The sequence below is a fragment of the Micropterus dolomieu genome, linkage group LG19 (genome assembly GCF_021292245.1).
Source record: "Micropterus dolomieu isolate WLL.071019.BEF.003 ecotype Adirondacks linkage group LG19, ASM2129224v1, whole genome shotgun sequence".
Lineage (NCBI taxonomy): Eukaryota > Metazoa > Chordata > Actinopteri > Centrarchiformes > Centrarchidae > Micropterus > Micropterus dolomieu.
Window position 1 is genome coordinate 8,655,203 of NC_060168.1, and position 14,119 is coordinate 8,669,321.

Below are 14,119 nucleotides of genomic sequence, written 5' to 3' on the forward strand. Positions count from 1 at the left end.
TTCACCTGCTGCACAATTTATATGAAAACTCTAGCGGTCAAAAGAAATCTGGAGGACTCTCTGAACTCTGTGTGGATATAAATTGATACACAATCTATAATCAGAAGGTATATTTCCCTCACACTGTTTTGCATGCAGTCTCGTGATAGCAGGGTGGACATTTGAGAGGGCGTTGGAGGCCGTTGATTCAACCCTACAGGGCAAGGTTAAGGTGTTAACCACAAAAAAAAGAAAAGAACTACAGCTCACCACCTGAAAAACACTACATATTCTGTAGAGAATATTTAGTTAAAATATATCATAGTTAAGAGAGTGAGTTAAAATGTGATAACAAGACGTTAGATGAGTGAAAGAGACAAACTGGGGTGGAGTGTAAAGGTTACTTGGGACAATTTCTATAGCTTAACACAAACCACGAACTGTGTGCTACCAGTTAACCATTAGTACAGTTTAAATTAAAAATCTCAAGTAGGCTACCGCACTAATTGGTCTCCAGGTCTGCTGTTGTGTTCAAGTCATGGTAACAAAGGTTGGTAAAATCATATAGCTCCAGGTATCCAGCAACAGCCTGTTTGTCCTCCACTGATTGGACAATGGGGGACAACTGCTTATAAACGTCTATTTTCAACTCGCTGCAAGCGTCCATAACACGAGGCGCCCAGGGCACATTATCAGCGAGCAAAACGCTTACTGCCCATAGAAAACAGCCGGGACCTCTCGCTGCAAAAACCACGTTCTGCCTGATCGCTACTTTACTTCAAGAATTACACATGTAGCAGCAAAGAAATTTGATCATACAAATGAAAGTTCAACACTTGTGCAAGATCTGCCTCAGCTGGAGGCTATGATTCATGTTAACGCAGTTATGGGGAATTCATACTTCAAATGGAAGTGGTTTGTTTTTCGAGCCACTTTCATAGTGTGCTCCACACAAACTTTCAGAAACTTGTTTCACTTCCTTCTGGTAAATACAACAACCACTGGTGATTGGCTTGAATGCCATTCAGACATTCAGATCTGAGCAAGCCTCGCCATTCAGCCAGGAGATATTAACATTAGGGCCTATTGTAATGTAACAAATATTGTATGGACTACAGATTCATACATAAGGGAAAAACAAAACACCTAACACATAAATCAAGTAACTTTCCTTCCCATCATCACTCTGCTGGGAAACCTTTCGAAACAACGGCACTCTCTATGAGAAGGAGCTGGAGGCAATGATTCACGTTAACAACTGGTCTAATCTTTCACCCTTTCCACATCTTTCTTTCAGGTTATGTGCCGTTTGATGAGCCGCAGAGTTGCAGTGTTTGATCTAGTGCTTTTACTACAGATTCCACCTTGATGCTTTAGCCTGGTCCGTGTGTGTGTGTGTGTGTGTGTGTGTGTGTGTGTGTGTGTGTGTGTGTGTGTGTGTGAGTGTGTGTGAGTGTGTGTGAGTGTGTGTGAGTGTGAGTGAGTGAGTGAGAGAGTGAGTGAGTGAAAGAGAGAGCGAGACTCTGTGTTATGTTTAAGATTTGCAGAGACAGGCAGAGGTTTTGCAGACAAACGTAGAGGACAAGTTACAGCACAGAGTGATTATCACAAGGGAAGAGAAGAGGAGGAGAAAAAGAGAGGTACCGAAGACCTTCCTGGTTTGTCACTCCACACCAGCCCTGCTTCTTTCCACCGACTCATGGCACACAAATGAAGACAGACTTTAAACGAGAAGATGAAAAACACCCTTTACTTAAGGCCAAGTGCTTTAACAAGGGACCCTGTGCAAACACTGTTGTGCGGTCAGAGAAATGGACTACTGTTACGCTTACAAATGGGCCCTCTTTGAGATGTGCTTCACATATTGCTCAAGAGCCACGCACTAGACTATCTAAGGAGGCTTTATGCTTAAAAACAGTCTTTGTGGCTTGGTCATATGCATTTGCGTGTGAAAATTCCACATAAATCACAACACCCCTCCCTCCAGTTCCACATAAAAGAATTCAAAATATCCAACTTTGTTGAAACATATGAGAGCTTTCAAAAGACTTAAGGCACAAACAATACATTTCATCGCTGCCAGTAAAAGCCAGCAAACCCCTCTTAAGGACAGGGAGCTCTTTGACAATGTTTATAACAGACATCCAAAAGCAGCTGAAGTCCACCAGATGTTGAGGCAGGACGGGGGCTGGCAAAGCCCCCCAGGCAGAATGAGGTCAGGTACAAGATCAGGTTTCTGGAAGCTCAAAGCTACAAAAGGGCAACAGAGATTCTGATATACCTGTTGGGCCTAGGAAACTGGACACCAGCAGAGGCGGTGGGAAGAACCACTCATTGCCGACTGTCAAAAGGGACTAGAAAGCCTAAACCTAACGGTACAATGGCTTAATGGGCCTTCATGGATGGCTTAGTCCGTTCCTGATGATATGTACTGAATGTGTCAATAAACCACTGCTACTTGCCATTCCGATGATATTTCAACCCCTGGCGAGGCGACTTGCCTTCCCACATAACAAGAAATTCTTATGCCAGCAAGAACCACCTTCAAAACACACTGACCAAATGATTTGCAGCTTTGGAGTCATCATTTAACAAAGTATTTGATCCTTTCATATGTGTTTTTCCCCTCCCTCAATTATCGGCCCTCTGCCAGCAGGGTGTCTGCCATTGTTTTCTTCATGTTTTAAATTTGAGTTTTGATTACCTGCTTTTAACACATGGCATCAATTCGTCAGTCAAATTCACAGAGCTATGTGAAGCAGCCAAAGACCTGCCTATTGCTTTTTTGTTTGACAGAAGAAAGGACTTTTGAAAAGCAAAGAAGTAAAACCAGGGGTTTTGATCTCAAACAATATAATTTATATGAAAATAAATCCAAGAGAGAGCGGCACACAGGGATTAGGTAAATATTAGGAAACCTATTAAGCTAACTGCAGTTTGGAAAAGTGAGCTAAGTGTGAGTGACTGCCTCGTCAGTGGGAGTCTTGATGTAGGCCTTGGGAGTAATTAGCAGGGATTATGCCTCGTCTGGCCTGCACCCAGCACTGGGGTTTCAGCCCAAACACCCAGGCAAGTCCCTGGCTTTGCTCCCTAACCGCTCTCCCCAACCACACGGGCCTCTGGCGAGTCGCACAAATCTTAATGATGATCATGACTATCAACACGGACATCAAGCCCACTGGGGCTTCATAGGAAATCAGTTAACCTTGGTTGAGTTACACCTACATCATAACTGCACTCCCCCTACTGACTGCTACGCGGTGACTTCAGCGAGTGAGTGGAGGCTTGTTGTGTCAGGCGAAGGGGTTCACACTCAGTCACTCCCCTGTAGTTTGGGATCAGAGCCCGCGCTCCTCCGCCACACTCCTCACAGCTGGCTGAGTGACACCAGTGACGAGGTGATATACACAAAAGAGACGCTCAGAGGCTCAAATATCAAAAACAAAAAGTTACACCACTAAGCAACAAGAGCACAAAAGGACTTCAGCAACCAGAGGAGCTGAACAATGGAGGGGGGGTGAGGTGGGAGCTGGGGAATTTATCAGTGATGTTTAGCCTCTGCATAGGAAACGTATGAGATGGGGTCATAAAACAACTCACTGATAACACTGAACGGGGATGAACTGATCTGATATCAGGGCCTATACTGGTCTAAACTGCTAAACTAGACAGTGAGAAGTTACGGTGTACTCAGATACTCTTCAGTACTTGGTATAAGAGGTGAAAAAGTGTTATTGGTGCCTAACAGTGCCTCCTTTAGAACTGATAAAGCCATGGGGATACAAGAGACGCGATCTAGTTGGTGCATCATGTATAAGAAAAGACAACGGTAAAAAGCAGACACTAGACAAGAGAGGTAGATGGGCTGAATGGAGCAGGGCAGCAAAATACCAGTAAACCACTATTGATTGTGAAAAAAAAGAGAGGAAATCGCCCAGGGATGAGGAAGAAAGGAAAGATTAGGAATGAAACAAAACCTCACAGGAGGAGCTGCAAAGGAGCGAGCGTGGGCAGCAGAAAATGAACCTATGTGTCAGTCAGGACATAGGGGGGGGGGACGGCTGAGAGTGTGCAAACAGGACGAGTTAACAAGGAGTTTTTGGGGGTTGCTCCCCTCAACTCAAAAGTACGGAAAACCACAAAGCCAGATCAGGATGTCTCACTGTTTGCAGACAAGGACCCGCTCAGATCCCCCAAATGATATAGCCAATTTGAACTGAGGCCCCTCATGCCAAAAATGTTCTGAGAGGCTCTTTGGTTAAACCCTTGTATTGTGTTATACAGACATGTGTGCTCACAGGGGTTCCTAAGAGGAGCAGGCTGCATGTACATGCCTGTATGACTGAGCGACGATGAGTCACAATGCATGCATGCTTCCAGTTACCTCCCCAGATTCCCAAAGCCTGTGTCACACACACACACACTCTCTGGATCCTTGCTCTCTTTCTCTGTATGCCAAAGTCAGTCCTTCCAGCGCTCTCTTTGTTGCCGTGTGTTCCCAGCTCCGGGGCTCCCTATGTGCGGGTCTTGGTGGTCCGGTGTGGAATGTGATGAGGAGGGGGGACGCAGGCCAGCCTAAAAGGGGGTGCTCAATTGTTCCCACACACAGCATCCACCCCCCACTGATCTGTCGCTCACTTGGCCATTTCGGGGGGTGGGGACAAAGCAAAGGATGCAGAGAGATGGAATTGAGGACGCTCAGTCGACACAATGCTATTGAATTGACGCTACACTTGGAGTATACTAAATGAGTGTACGAGTCCAACACAAGAAGGTGGCTACCCAAACACCAAATCAGGTCTATAATGACAAAATCACTTCATCCGCCAGACCAACTCCATGAAATACCAGGAAGTTTTGGTACCATTCTTGAACTTCTTCCGTGCACAGTCTAAATTTTTTTGTAGGTTGTGATAAGCTGATTTGTTTTGGAGAAAAGATAAGGCAGCTGTTGCTGGCAGAGCAGAACGGGACACCACGAGAGCCCCTGATCTCAGAGCTGCCACACAGCGATGGCAGGAAGCTGATAAGAGTGAGGAGATACCACAGAGCTGGCAGGCACGTGTAGCCACCCTCCCTCCCTCCTCAGGCCCCATCTGGGCACTGTGAGTCACAGCCAGGCTTCCCCTGAGTTCATGATACCTAAACTCAATTAAACTGAAGGCTCACCAAACAGTTAGGGAGGGGATGTCACATATACAGGGCAGAGAGCAACAGGAACCATCACATTATCGCTGCTTTTAACTGGTCTCCAAGGATACCACCAGAGAAAAAAGGCCAACCACAATGTATTTATTGAGGATTACACCCTCACGTAACCTGATGCAGGCAAGCAAAAGCTGAGGTCAGCTATGGAGGCTAAGATGGTTGTGTTTTGCTGTTTTAGATCCTACTAACAATACTGGCATGTCAAAACAAACCCGTTTTCAAAAAAAGGCCTATAAGGCAAGTGAAAAGGAGTGTTTCAAACCAAGAAGCAGCAAAAGTCTATCCCATCACTCAGGAATGTTATCACAGATTACAGCGCATGCTTTGGCTTTAATGCGGGTGTTTATTTGATCTCAACCCACACACATTTTCTCAATTTTCTCTTCAAAACAATCATTGATATTAATGTTTGTGCAACTCATTCCTCTTGGGACAAAAAGATGATGCGCTACGAAAAACTTTTTACTTGGACTCAAAGCAAATACACAGCAGTTCTTATGAGTCTTTTACATTTGAATCAGGTTTGAAGCAAGAGTGTGTCCAACTTTTTTTCCCCCCATCCAGATTTCAATATTACTTGGTATGATGCTGTAATAGTATTTTAGGCGGGTGAAACCGCTAGGTAGTAGTAGCTTAGCTCATCCTCTTAGCACGGATTAATTTGCTACGACTTAAGTGGTTTTAAATGCTTTTTCTTGCAGTCTAATCTAAATCTAACCTTAAGCATAGTTCTGACACACAAAGACTTCTCCTTACTAATATCAGTCAGGCTTGCGTGTGTGAATTTATCGTTAACTGTAATAACTCTTATGGGTGGGACTTCTGAATGAATCTGTTTGATTCCTCTTTACCTAGCGGAAAAAACAATTTAGGCTCAAATCGTTGTTCTTTTGTTTACTAATTAAGAAAGAACATGAGGAGCATTGGGTGAAAAAATCTTAAAATAAAGACTGAACCCAAGTTTTTCTTTATAGGTTTTATATGAGCTTTTGCAAAAGGATCCATACAGAGCTTTCAGCAGCTGACAGATGAAGCGGGTGTTTTGTGGTGAGTTTTTAGAATCAGTATGGCACATACAAGGAAACAATTGTGGTTAACAGGCAGTTGAACTAAGCGCAGCTAAGAAAGTTGCGTCTCGCTAAGAACTTGTTTAAAATGTATGTGTGGTTACTACAGTTTATGCCACAAGTCAATAAGAAAAAGATCAGCAATAAGCCGTCATACAACATAGTCACACAATACAAGTGTTATAGCCCAGTTACAATTTTGTGGGTTTCTATACGGTTTTATTGAATTTCATCTGCCATAAAAACAAACTACAATTAACCACCCCACCTTTCAATCTGTTGGGGATCTACAGCACGGTAAAAGTACACAGTAAGAAGTTAAGTACAACTGCTGGAAAAAATATGCAACCTTTTCAATAAAAAAAATATATACATCAAAAATAATAGACAAATGTACACTTCCTAAATAACTTTCCATATTCAACACAGTGTTGTATTTATTTGACCCTTTGTCATACATAAGATGCCTTCAAGAAACATTCTTGATTAAAAAAAAGGCCCATTTACAAAGACAAATCAATATCTAAACCGTTACCGTTTTCTCAGAATACATTACTTTAAAACTCACCGTTAATATGTGATTCAGTATCAGCTACAACATAAAGTACTTTTTATTGGCACAATAGCAGTTGCTTTGATGTATAACTTTCCATTAATAAAACAGGAAGCATTTGGACTCCTGACCTCTCAGAGGGCAAGAAAAGGAGGGAGTGCGGAGTGAAAAATATAGATCATGGTAAATAATCATAGAAGTAATGCACCAATGATAAAACCTCACAATGAGGTTTCTGCACCCTTCTTTTTATGAGAATTTTATATTTAGCAATGAAACAGGCATTGCAAAGACAGTTAATTCTGTGATTTTCAACCACCAATTGTTAAAATTACTGGATATTAAAACACATTCACTAAGTGCAACACTGAAGTGATTCTTAATGATAAGTCTTGCAAAAGTGTTTCACATAAAACAAAAAGGGCCGTTTAAGTTTTATGGGACTGACCTTGAGAGGCAAGCAAGACACTTGGCTGATAGAATATTAGTTAATTATTACAGGTTCCAGGCCACAGTTATAGAGCTGAGCCACTCAGATGTTGGTCTTTAAGCAATAAAAGCTCCCGCAGACTGTGTATGCCCCAATTCCCTGCTCTTATCTTATCTGCTGAATGTCACTGCAATAACACAACCTGCTATTTCCCAAACCGTAATGATGCAGGGCATGCAGCCACCGGCAGAAGGGGGAAGGAAGGAGCCCTCACAATGTGAGGCTGCAGAATGTCTCGAGCTTACCGAGAGGCCAACACGCTGAGGTCATGCACGCTTTGAGTTTCAGTCATAATGTACTGAACTGATTATGAGCAGGAGATGTTCCTCGTGCTGAAGGGAGGGAAAACGACCCTCTCCTCTTTGATCTCTGCCATTGTCCCATACCTGCAGCATGACATCAGGCCTGACTGCCAGAGTAAACCAAAACAGATTTTGCTTGAAGAGCTGTAAAGAGGGAAGAGCAGCGTCCAGCCCTGCAATGAGTAGCCTCTGACAAGGCAGATGCCAGTCTGATCAGTGTTAACTGCTCTGCTTTCAGGCTCCGCTTGAAGAGCAAATACCTTTTAACAAGTATCTACTGTAACTGTTAAGAAAAATACACTACCTTCTATTAGCAAATGGGTTCAGACAGTAAAACCACAGTTTACATTCTGTATGATTACTTACATTATCTGTCATCATTAGCTTTAGTGAGCTTCATTTATTTCCCCATTTCAACCTCAGCCCCTAAACAAATCATCATCCAGCAGTCAAGGAAACGAGGTCTTGAACTGCTTCCACGTCAGTGGTAAAAAACTGATACCATGGGATCAACAAGGAATTTACCGGCCGAGCCTGATGTTCCTCTGTATCACTTAATTCTGTCTATGCTGAGGCAATCAGAGTTCCCATTTCAGTTTTACATTAAAACATCTTTATTGAATCTTGAGTCTGGCTTCAGCTGAGCCTGTCTGTAATTTGAATGGTAACAAACATTCTTATCTCCACGCCGCCAACAACAACACAAGATGTTTGTGGTTGTAATAGGCAAGTTTTGAATCCCGTGTCTCCAATCAGACTCATATTCCACCAATCTGATTTATGATGCCTGTATCAAAAGGAGTAAAACATTTCAAAAACTACTTCTGCGACAACTGGCAAAGATGATGTATAATTTTCGAAGTATGTCTTCTCTGCAACACAAGGCTGCAAAGTTATGGTTAAAGTCAAAAAAGCCCATTATTTTGGTAGAAATATTCTGATCACAACCACCAGTCTCATGTGGAACAAAACTGTTTTACTGCAACTTTTGCATCATGTACTGACTGTTTCAACTTCTGCAGATGTTATAAGTGATGCAACCTTTTCCAGGGAACTTCTTTGATTATTAAGTGTTGAAACTAAAATCGCAATGTACATATGCAGGTAATTAATGGTCTAACCCTTCTGCGACCCCACATCCAGCTCTATTTAAACACAGACTGTGTTATGTTAAGGAGAGAATTAATGTTTGGAGTTTGACCCATTAAAAAGTGTACAAGTGAAGCTCTGACAAACATGACTGAAGTTTAATCAGACTGCACATCTGGAGCCCTTTCTCCCCAGCAACATGAAACATTTCAAGAGCGCCAGGCTTCTGGTTTTTGCTTTCTGGAGACCCCCAGCTCTCTTAAATGACAGTAGACCTTGTTGCTTTCTATGGATCAATTATCTCAGTCTCTTTCAATGACAAAGAGCTGCTCAGTGAGGTCGGCCCTGCCTAAGGCCCAGACATACACCAGGAATCTATTGTAAAGGAAAAGGCATGTGTGTATAGCACACAAACGTGCACAATTAAACAGCTTCATTCAGGTCCTTCTTTCAAAACCCAGAGATGCAAGACAATTAAATCCGACCAATGCAGACATGTTGGGGTACTCTCAATTACATTTAGCATCACAATGACAAACGGGCAGAAAACAAAAGAACCTATAGAAATTCAGAAATAAATAAGTTCTTGGCCCACCTGACAGTTACATCTAGCTCAAATTCTAATGAGCCTCAACAGAAAAATAGTCTTACTATGCAAAGTAAACTCAAACTTCAATACAATAAGGATGATACATACAAATTGGTCACCCTTGTCAGATGAAATAACACTGTGTACACGTCACCAACATTGAATAGCTGAGCCCTGAAAGCTTAAGGTGAAAAAAAATATGTGGATTAAAAGAGAAAAGCTTATTAAGTGAGCTAAACATGAATTAGGAAACTACTTTAAGTAGGAAAACAAAACACTAACATGACAGCAGCCATGCCTGGATGACCTATTTCAAACATTTTAAACAAGACCATCATGCTGACGCCACAGCAAACCTGGCGCCCAAACCGGACCGGACCGAATTTAGGGATCTGAATATGTGTGTGCATATTCATTTTAACCACCATAAAAATGGCATGGAAATGAGAGATGGGAGGGATTTAAAGAATGCAGGACACAGTGGAATTTCAAAACCCAACCCCCTTCCCCTGCTTCCCTCAAGCCTACAGTGTAAAAGCCCACCTACATAAGTTTCCATCACTGGGGTTTAACTCATGATTAGCTAAATTTATGTGCTTTCTCACCTCTGTCTGACATTAACATAGCAATTCCTATTTATTGCCAAGTGGTGTTCACTGGTACAGGACACCCTGGCTGCAGATTAGACCAGACAGATGTAGATGTACAACATGCGCCAACACAGAAAATCACAAAATGAGTCTAACCCAGAGAGCGTTCACAATGCACAGGAGTATTTACTAAATCACTGCAGGCTGCCTGCACTTCACAGCCATAGGAGTCTCTACTAAGGAAGCCTGGAAATAAACACAGGCCTGGCTTCTTTCAGTGGGGAGCAGAGCTTGTGTGTTGATTATACCTCCTTATTGTTATGAATTACCTTCAAGTGTTTCCTAAATGAGGGACTATATTTACCCACTGGAGAAGTGTTGCCAACTGCATATTTGCCTGAGGAATCCATCCCCAAAATGTTTCACAGCAACTTTCCCCAAAACTTAACAATGTACTGTAACTTTTAACACATGGTGATTTTTTTGTATTTGTTGTAGGGCTGTCTATACTTTTTCATGTCAGCGCCTCATAAATGTTGCTACAGTTTATGTTCAAGAAAACCATCTGGAAAACCTTTTAAAGTGACTTATGAGTGAGCTCACTGTCTACGCTGTGTTGGAGAAGAAACTTTTACTGACCCACATTATGTTAACTTTGCTAGCTTCAAAAAAGTTCTCATTAGCCTTGGGACCCCCGGGAGACCTCTGCAGGACCCACAGGGGGTCCACGACCCCCCACTTTGGAAACCACTGCTTTGGACTAGAGTAGTTGAGGTTAAAACGGGCCTAAAAGCCTAAATAATAAAACTCACCGTTGACTCCTTTGTTGGGGACATCGTTCACGTTGAAGCCCTTGGAGCTGTAAGCGTCGCGGACTTCGTTGCAGTTTTTCAACTTCTGCTCCGCAGTGCCCGACACAGACAACACGGCCAGCATGCAGACTACACAGAGCACCAGCAGCGTCTTCATTTTGTGTCGGTAAAAAACAAGAACCCACAGCGATACCTGCACAAAAAGAGGGAAATATAGTCGCCCAGGTGTGTGCGTGTAACGTTAAGCTAGGACAACGTTTCAGCGACTCCCACGTTGAGTTTCCTCATGGAGACGCGCTGACTTCTTCAGCTCAACAGATACTTCATTCACAGCAGCAGCAGCAGCAGCTCTGGGGACACCTCTGATACAACTTCGAGGGAGGAAAATAAGACACCGAAAATAGCCTTAAACGCTGCTCAAACGTCGTCCGTTTCAAAGCGCGGAGGTGTGTGATAAAGGTCGAGTTCCAGACTCAAGCGACCAAAATATAAAAAAAAACACGATGAAGCGACCAAAAAAACTGTTTTAAAAGATGTAAAAACTTTTTAAAGTGCAGGCAAGAATCTCAAAATCACACTTCTGCTGCACAGCTTCGACGGAAGTATAAACCACGGGAGGAGAGCAGACGGTGGAAAGTTGCCGGGAAGGTGCTTTTCTTCTTTCTCTCCAAACTTGAGGAGGCCGTGGTTTCTGTAGGACAGGACACTGGACTGTATGCTGGTCGTAGTGGGATCCAGATGCGAGCACAAAACCCTAGCGGACACCCAGGAGTGAGCGCAAGTTCCGGGGGACAAAGACCTGGAGAACAGGAACACCAGGGGTGGAGCATGGAGCAGGGACTTCCAACCCTGGATCTCTCGCTATAATGTCTAGTCTATGGTCTAAACTTGTGTAACCAGTATTGAAAATCAGGACTGGAGCTGAGGGTGGAGCTGGCATTACAGGAACACTTATGTTACATTATTATGTTAAACTTATTGATCCACATGACATAAGGAAAGAAAAGACTAGACAACTAGAAGTCCTCAGAATCACAAATGTCTTTTATTGCAGACCCCCACCTGACCTGTGTTTTAGAGGGCTTTCTTATCTGCTTTTACTGTCAGTGTGGCGATAACAGCGGAGATAAAACCCTTTGAACTAAACAGGCTTCCCTCATGTTTCTCTCACTGTCCTAACGTACAATAATGAAATAGTTAATGAAGATAAAGTGTTTTCTCTTGTTTTGCTGTGGGCCCCTCCCTGGAAACAACCCAGGGACCATTAGGGCCCCCCAAAACCCCTATGTTGAAAACCACTTAGTTTTGTAACTGAAGGTTGTCCGTGATGAGAAATGTAGAAATAAATACAGATCATTATGTTACTGCATTATTTATTTGACAAACTGTTTTCCAAATGCTTTTATATTACATGACAGCAATTTACATAACAAGAATGCCCATGAGATTGAAGACATATTTTCTTCAAAAGTGTTATTTCTCTTCAGCCTTTATAATCCAATACATCTCAGTTTGTTTAAAAGCCTTGGATTAAAACCTGCCTAGTGTTGCAGTAACCATGGAGCCAAAATTACAGGCCTGTTCCTTACACAAACACAGGTCGGCCCGAGTGCTGTTAGCAACGGGGCAGTTGTGTTACTAATATGCAGCTGCCTCTCATACAGTGCAGCCAGTGTTGTAAACTACAGTAAACAGTCGGCTGAAAGCATGGTGGACGGGGATGACAGAAGTGATTGGGAGATTTGTGAAACTTTAAAAGCAGTTTTAGATTAGGCTTTTAAAATAAACAACTGAACAGGAAGATTGCTGGGAAATAAAGGAAAATACATTCGTTTTACAACACACGTGAGCATCTCGCTGCGTTCAAACACATCAAGTTAACATTCAAGCTAAGTAATGTTATCCTAAATGTGTCTGAAAAGGTTAAGTAATCTGTGAGTGTCCTGACATGTGAGTATATGTTGTTCCTCCATGTGGAAAAACTTTATAGCAGCTTTTCAAAATGTCATCTGTTCAACAGATACTTAAAATCCACCACATCCTCGTCCGTGGTCTTCTTGCTAAGAATATCTCTTCTCCCCTTCACTCACATTTCTTTCGTACTTTTGCACCAGTGTTTTCTTGTTTCTGTTCTAAGGAGCAGTTTGTTCCGTCTGCTGTCGTGCCGCTTGACCTTTCCCCTCCTTGCAACTTGTTCCTTCTTGTAACATTGGTTGAAAAAAAGGCTATTTCAGTTTGTTTTTCACTGATAAGACAATCAGTTAAATCAATGGAATGTTAAAAAGGTAACTTGTCAGCCTTTAAAATCACACCACAGCCAACTCTATGTTTTCCTCTCTTCAACCATAATACGTCATTTTAAATCTGAAAATAAAGAGGTTTCGGTGTTTTTTATCTAAAAAAGTCTCAAATATGGGATATAGGTATAGATGTTGCTCGTGCTCAAATGTTGCAGCCAGTCTTGTACGCAAATCCCCTAATTAAAAAAAGAAGTCATAATAGGACTTTTTACCCCCTGCGTTTAAACATGCCTGGACTTGTGGGATGCTTCTGTGTGTGTGTGTGTATGTGTGTGTGTGTGTTGTGTGCGTGCACACGTCCATTGGTTTGGGGGGTAGCACCCAGCAAAATGACATTCCTCCTTTTGTGTCCACATTCCTCAGGCGGCTCCATTCATTCTGTGTGACTGCGGCTGCTGCAGGGGAAGCCAGGGGTTGCTGAGGAGCAAAAGGAGGATGCTGGAGCTGTGTGTATGGGGGAGCGTGGGCCAGGCGCTCCTCTCAATAGGCCAACAAAAGGTAAGAAAATGGTCCAGTGCCATGGTAATTAGACATGAATGAGCTTTGAACGACGTGACATGTCTCAGGCTTTTCTCTCTGGCAGAGGAATTTCAACACCCAGCCTGGTAAAAAATTGGACTGGACTGGGGGAGCCTGCACACACTCAAGCACCTGAACTATATTGTTATTTTAATTCAAATGCACTGTTCAATGACCCCTCAGGCTCGTAAAGGTGGCCAAGCCCAAACATCTTTGTGCGACCATGAAATAGTGCTGCAATACATATTCATAGGGAGTCAATCATTCAGGCAGAAAATGCAACAATTCCTGATAGTCAGCTATTCTCACTGTTCCTGCTGACAAACATCAAATTGACCTTTCACTCTCATAATGCGGGCTGTTTCAACATTGCCCCAATATTACCCTAAGAAAACACATGGACTCTGCATTTCAATAGGCCTGTTTGCCCTTTTCTCCAGCCTTGCATTAGCATTAAGAGTATACCCCCCCCCTGTCCTGGGTGAGTTGCTGCTCTCTCTGTAGCCAGCGTTTGCTCATCTCCCAATAATCAGCCTCTCTTTTCCATCTTAAAAGCCGCAATCCAGTTCAGGAGAGAAAAGCACAGCTGGATAACAATGGCGTTTTTATCTGGCTCTGGGG

General features: G+C 42.8%; 1 protein-coding gene across 1 annotated transcript in view; it reads right to left on the reverse strand.

Annotated features, from left to right (window-relative positions):
* Positions 1-11,466, reverse strand: part of gpc4 (glypican 4) — a 30,661-nt gene extending 19,195 nt beyond the window's left edge. Inside the window, exon 1 of the mRNA XM_046030241.1 lies at positions 10,680-11,466. Within this exon, the coding sequence (XP_045886197.1) occupies positions 10,680-10,836 (157 nt within the window). The 5' untranslated portion in view covers positions 10,837-11,466. The remainder of the gene's footprint in view (positions 1-10,679) is intronic.
* Between the last annotated feature and the right edge of the window lie 2,653 nt (positions 11,467-14,119).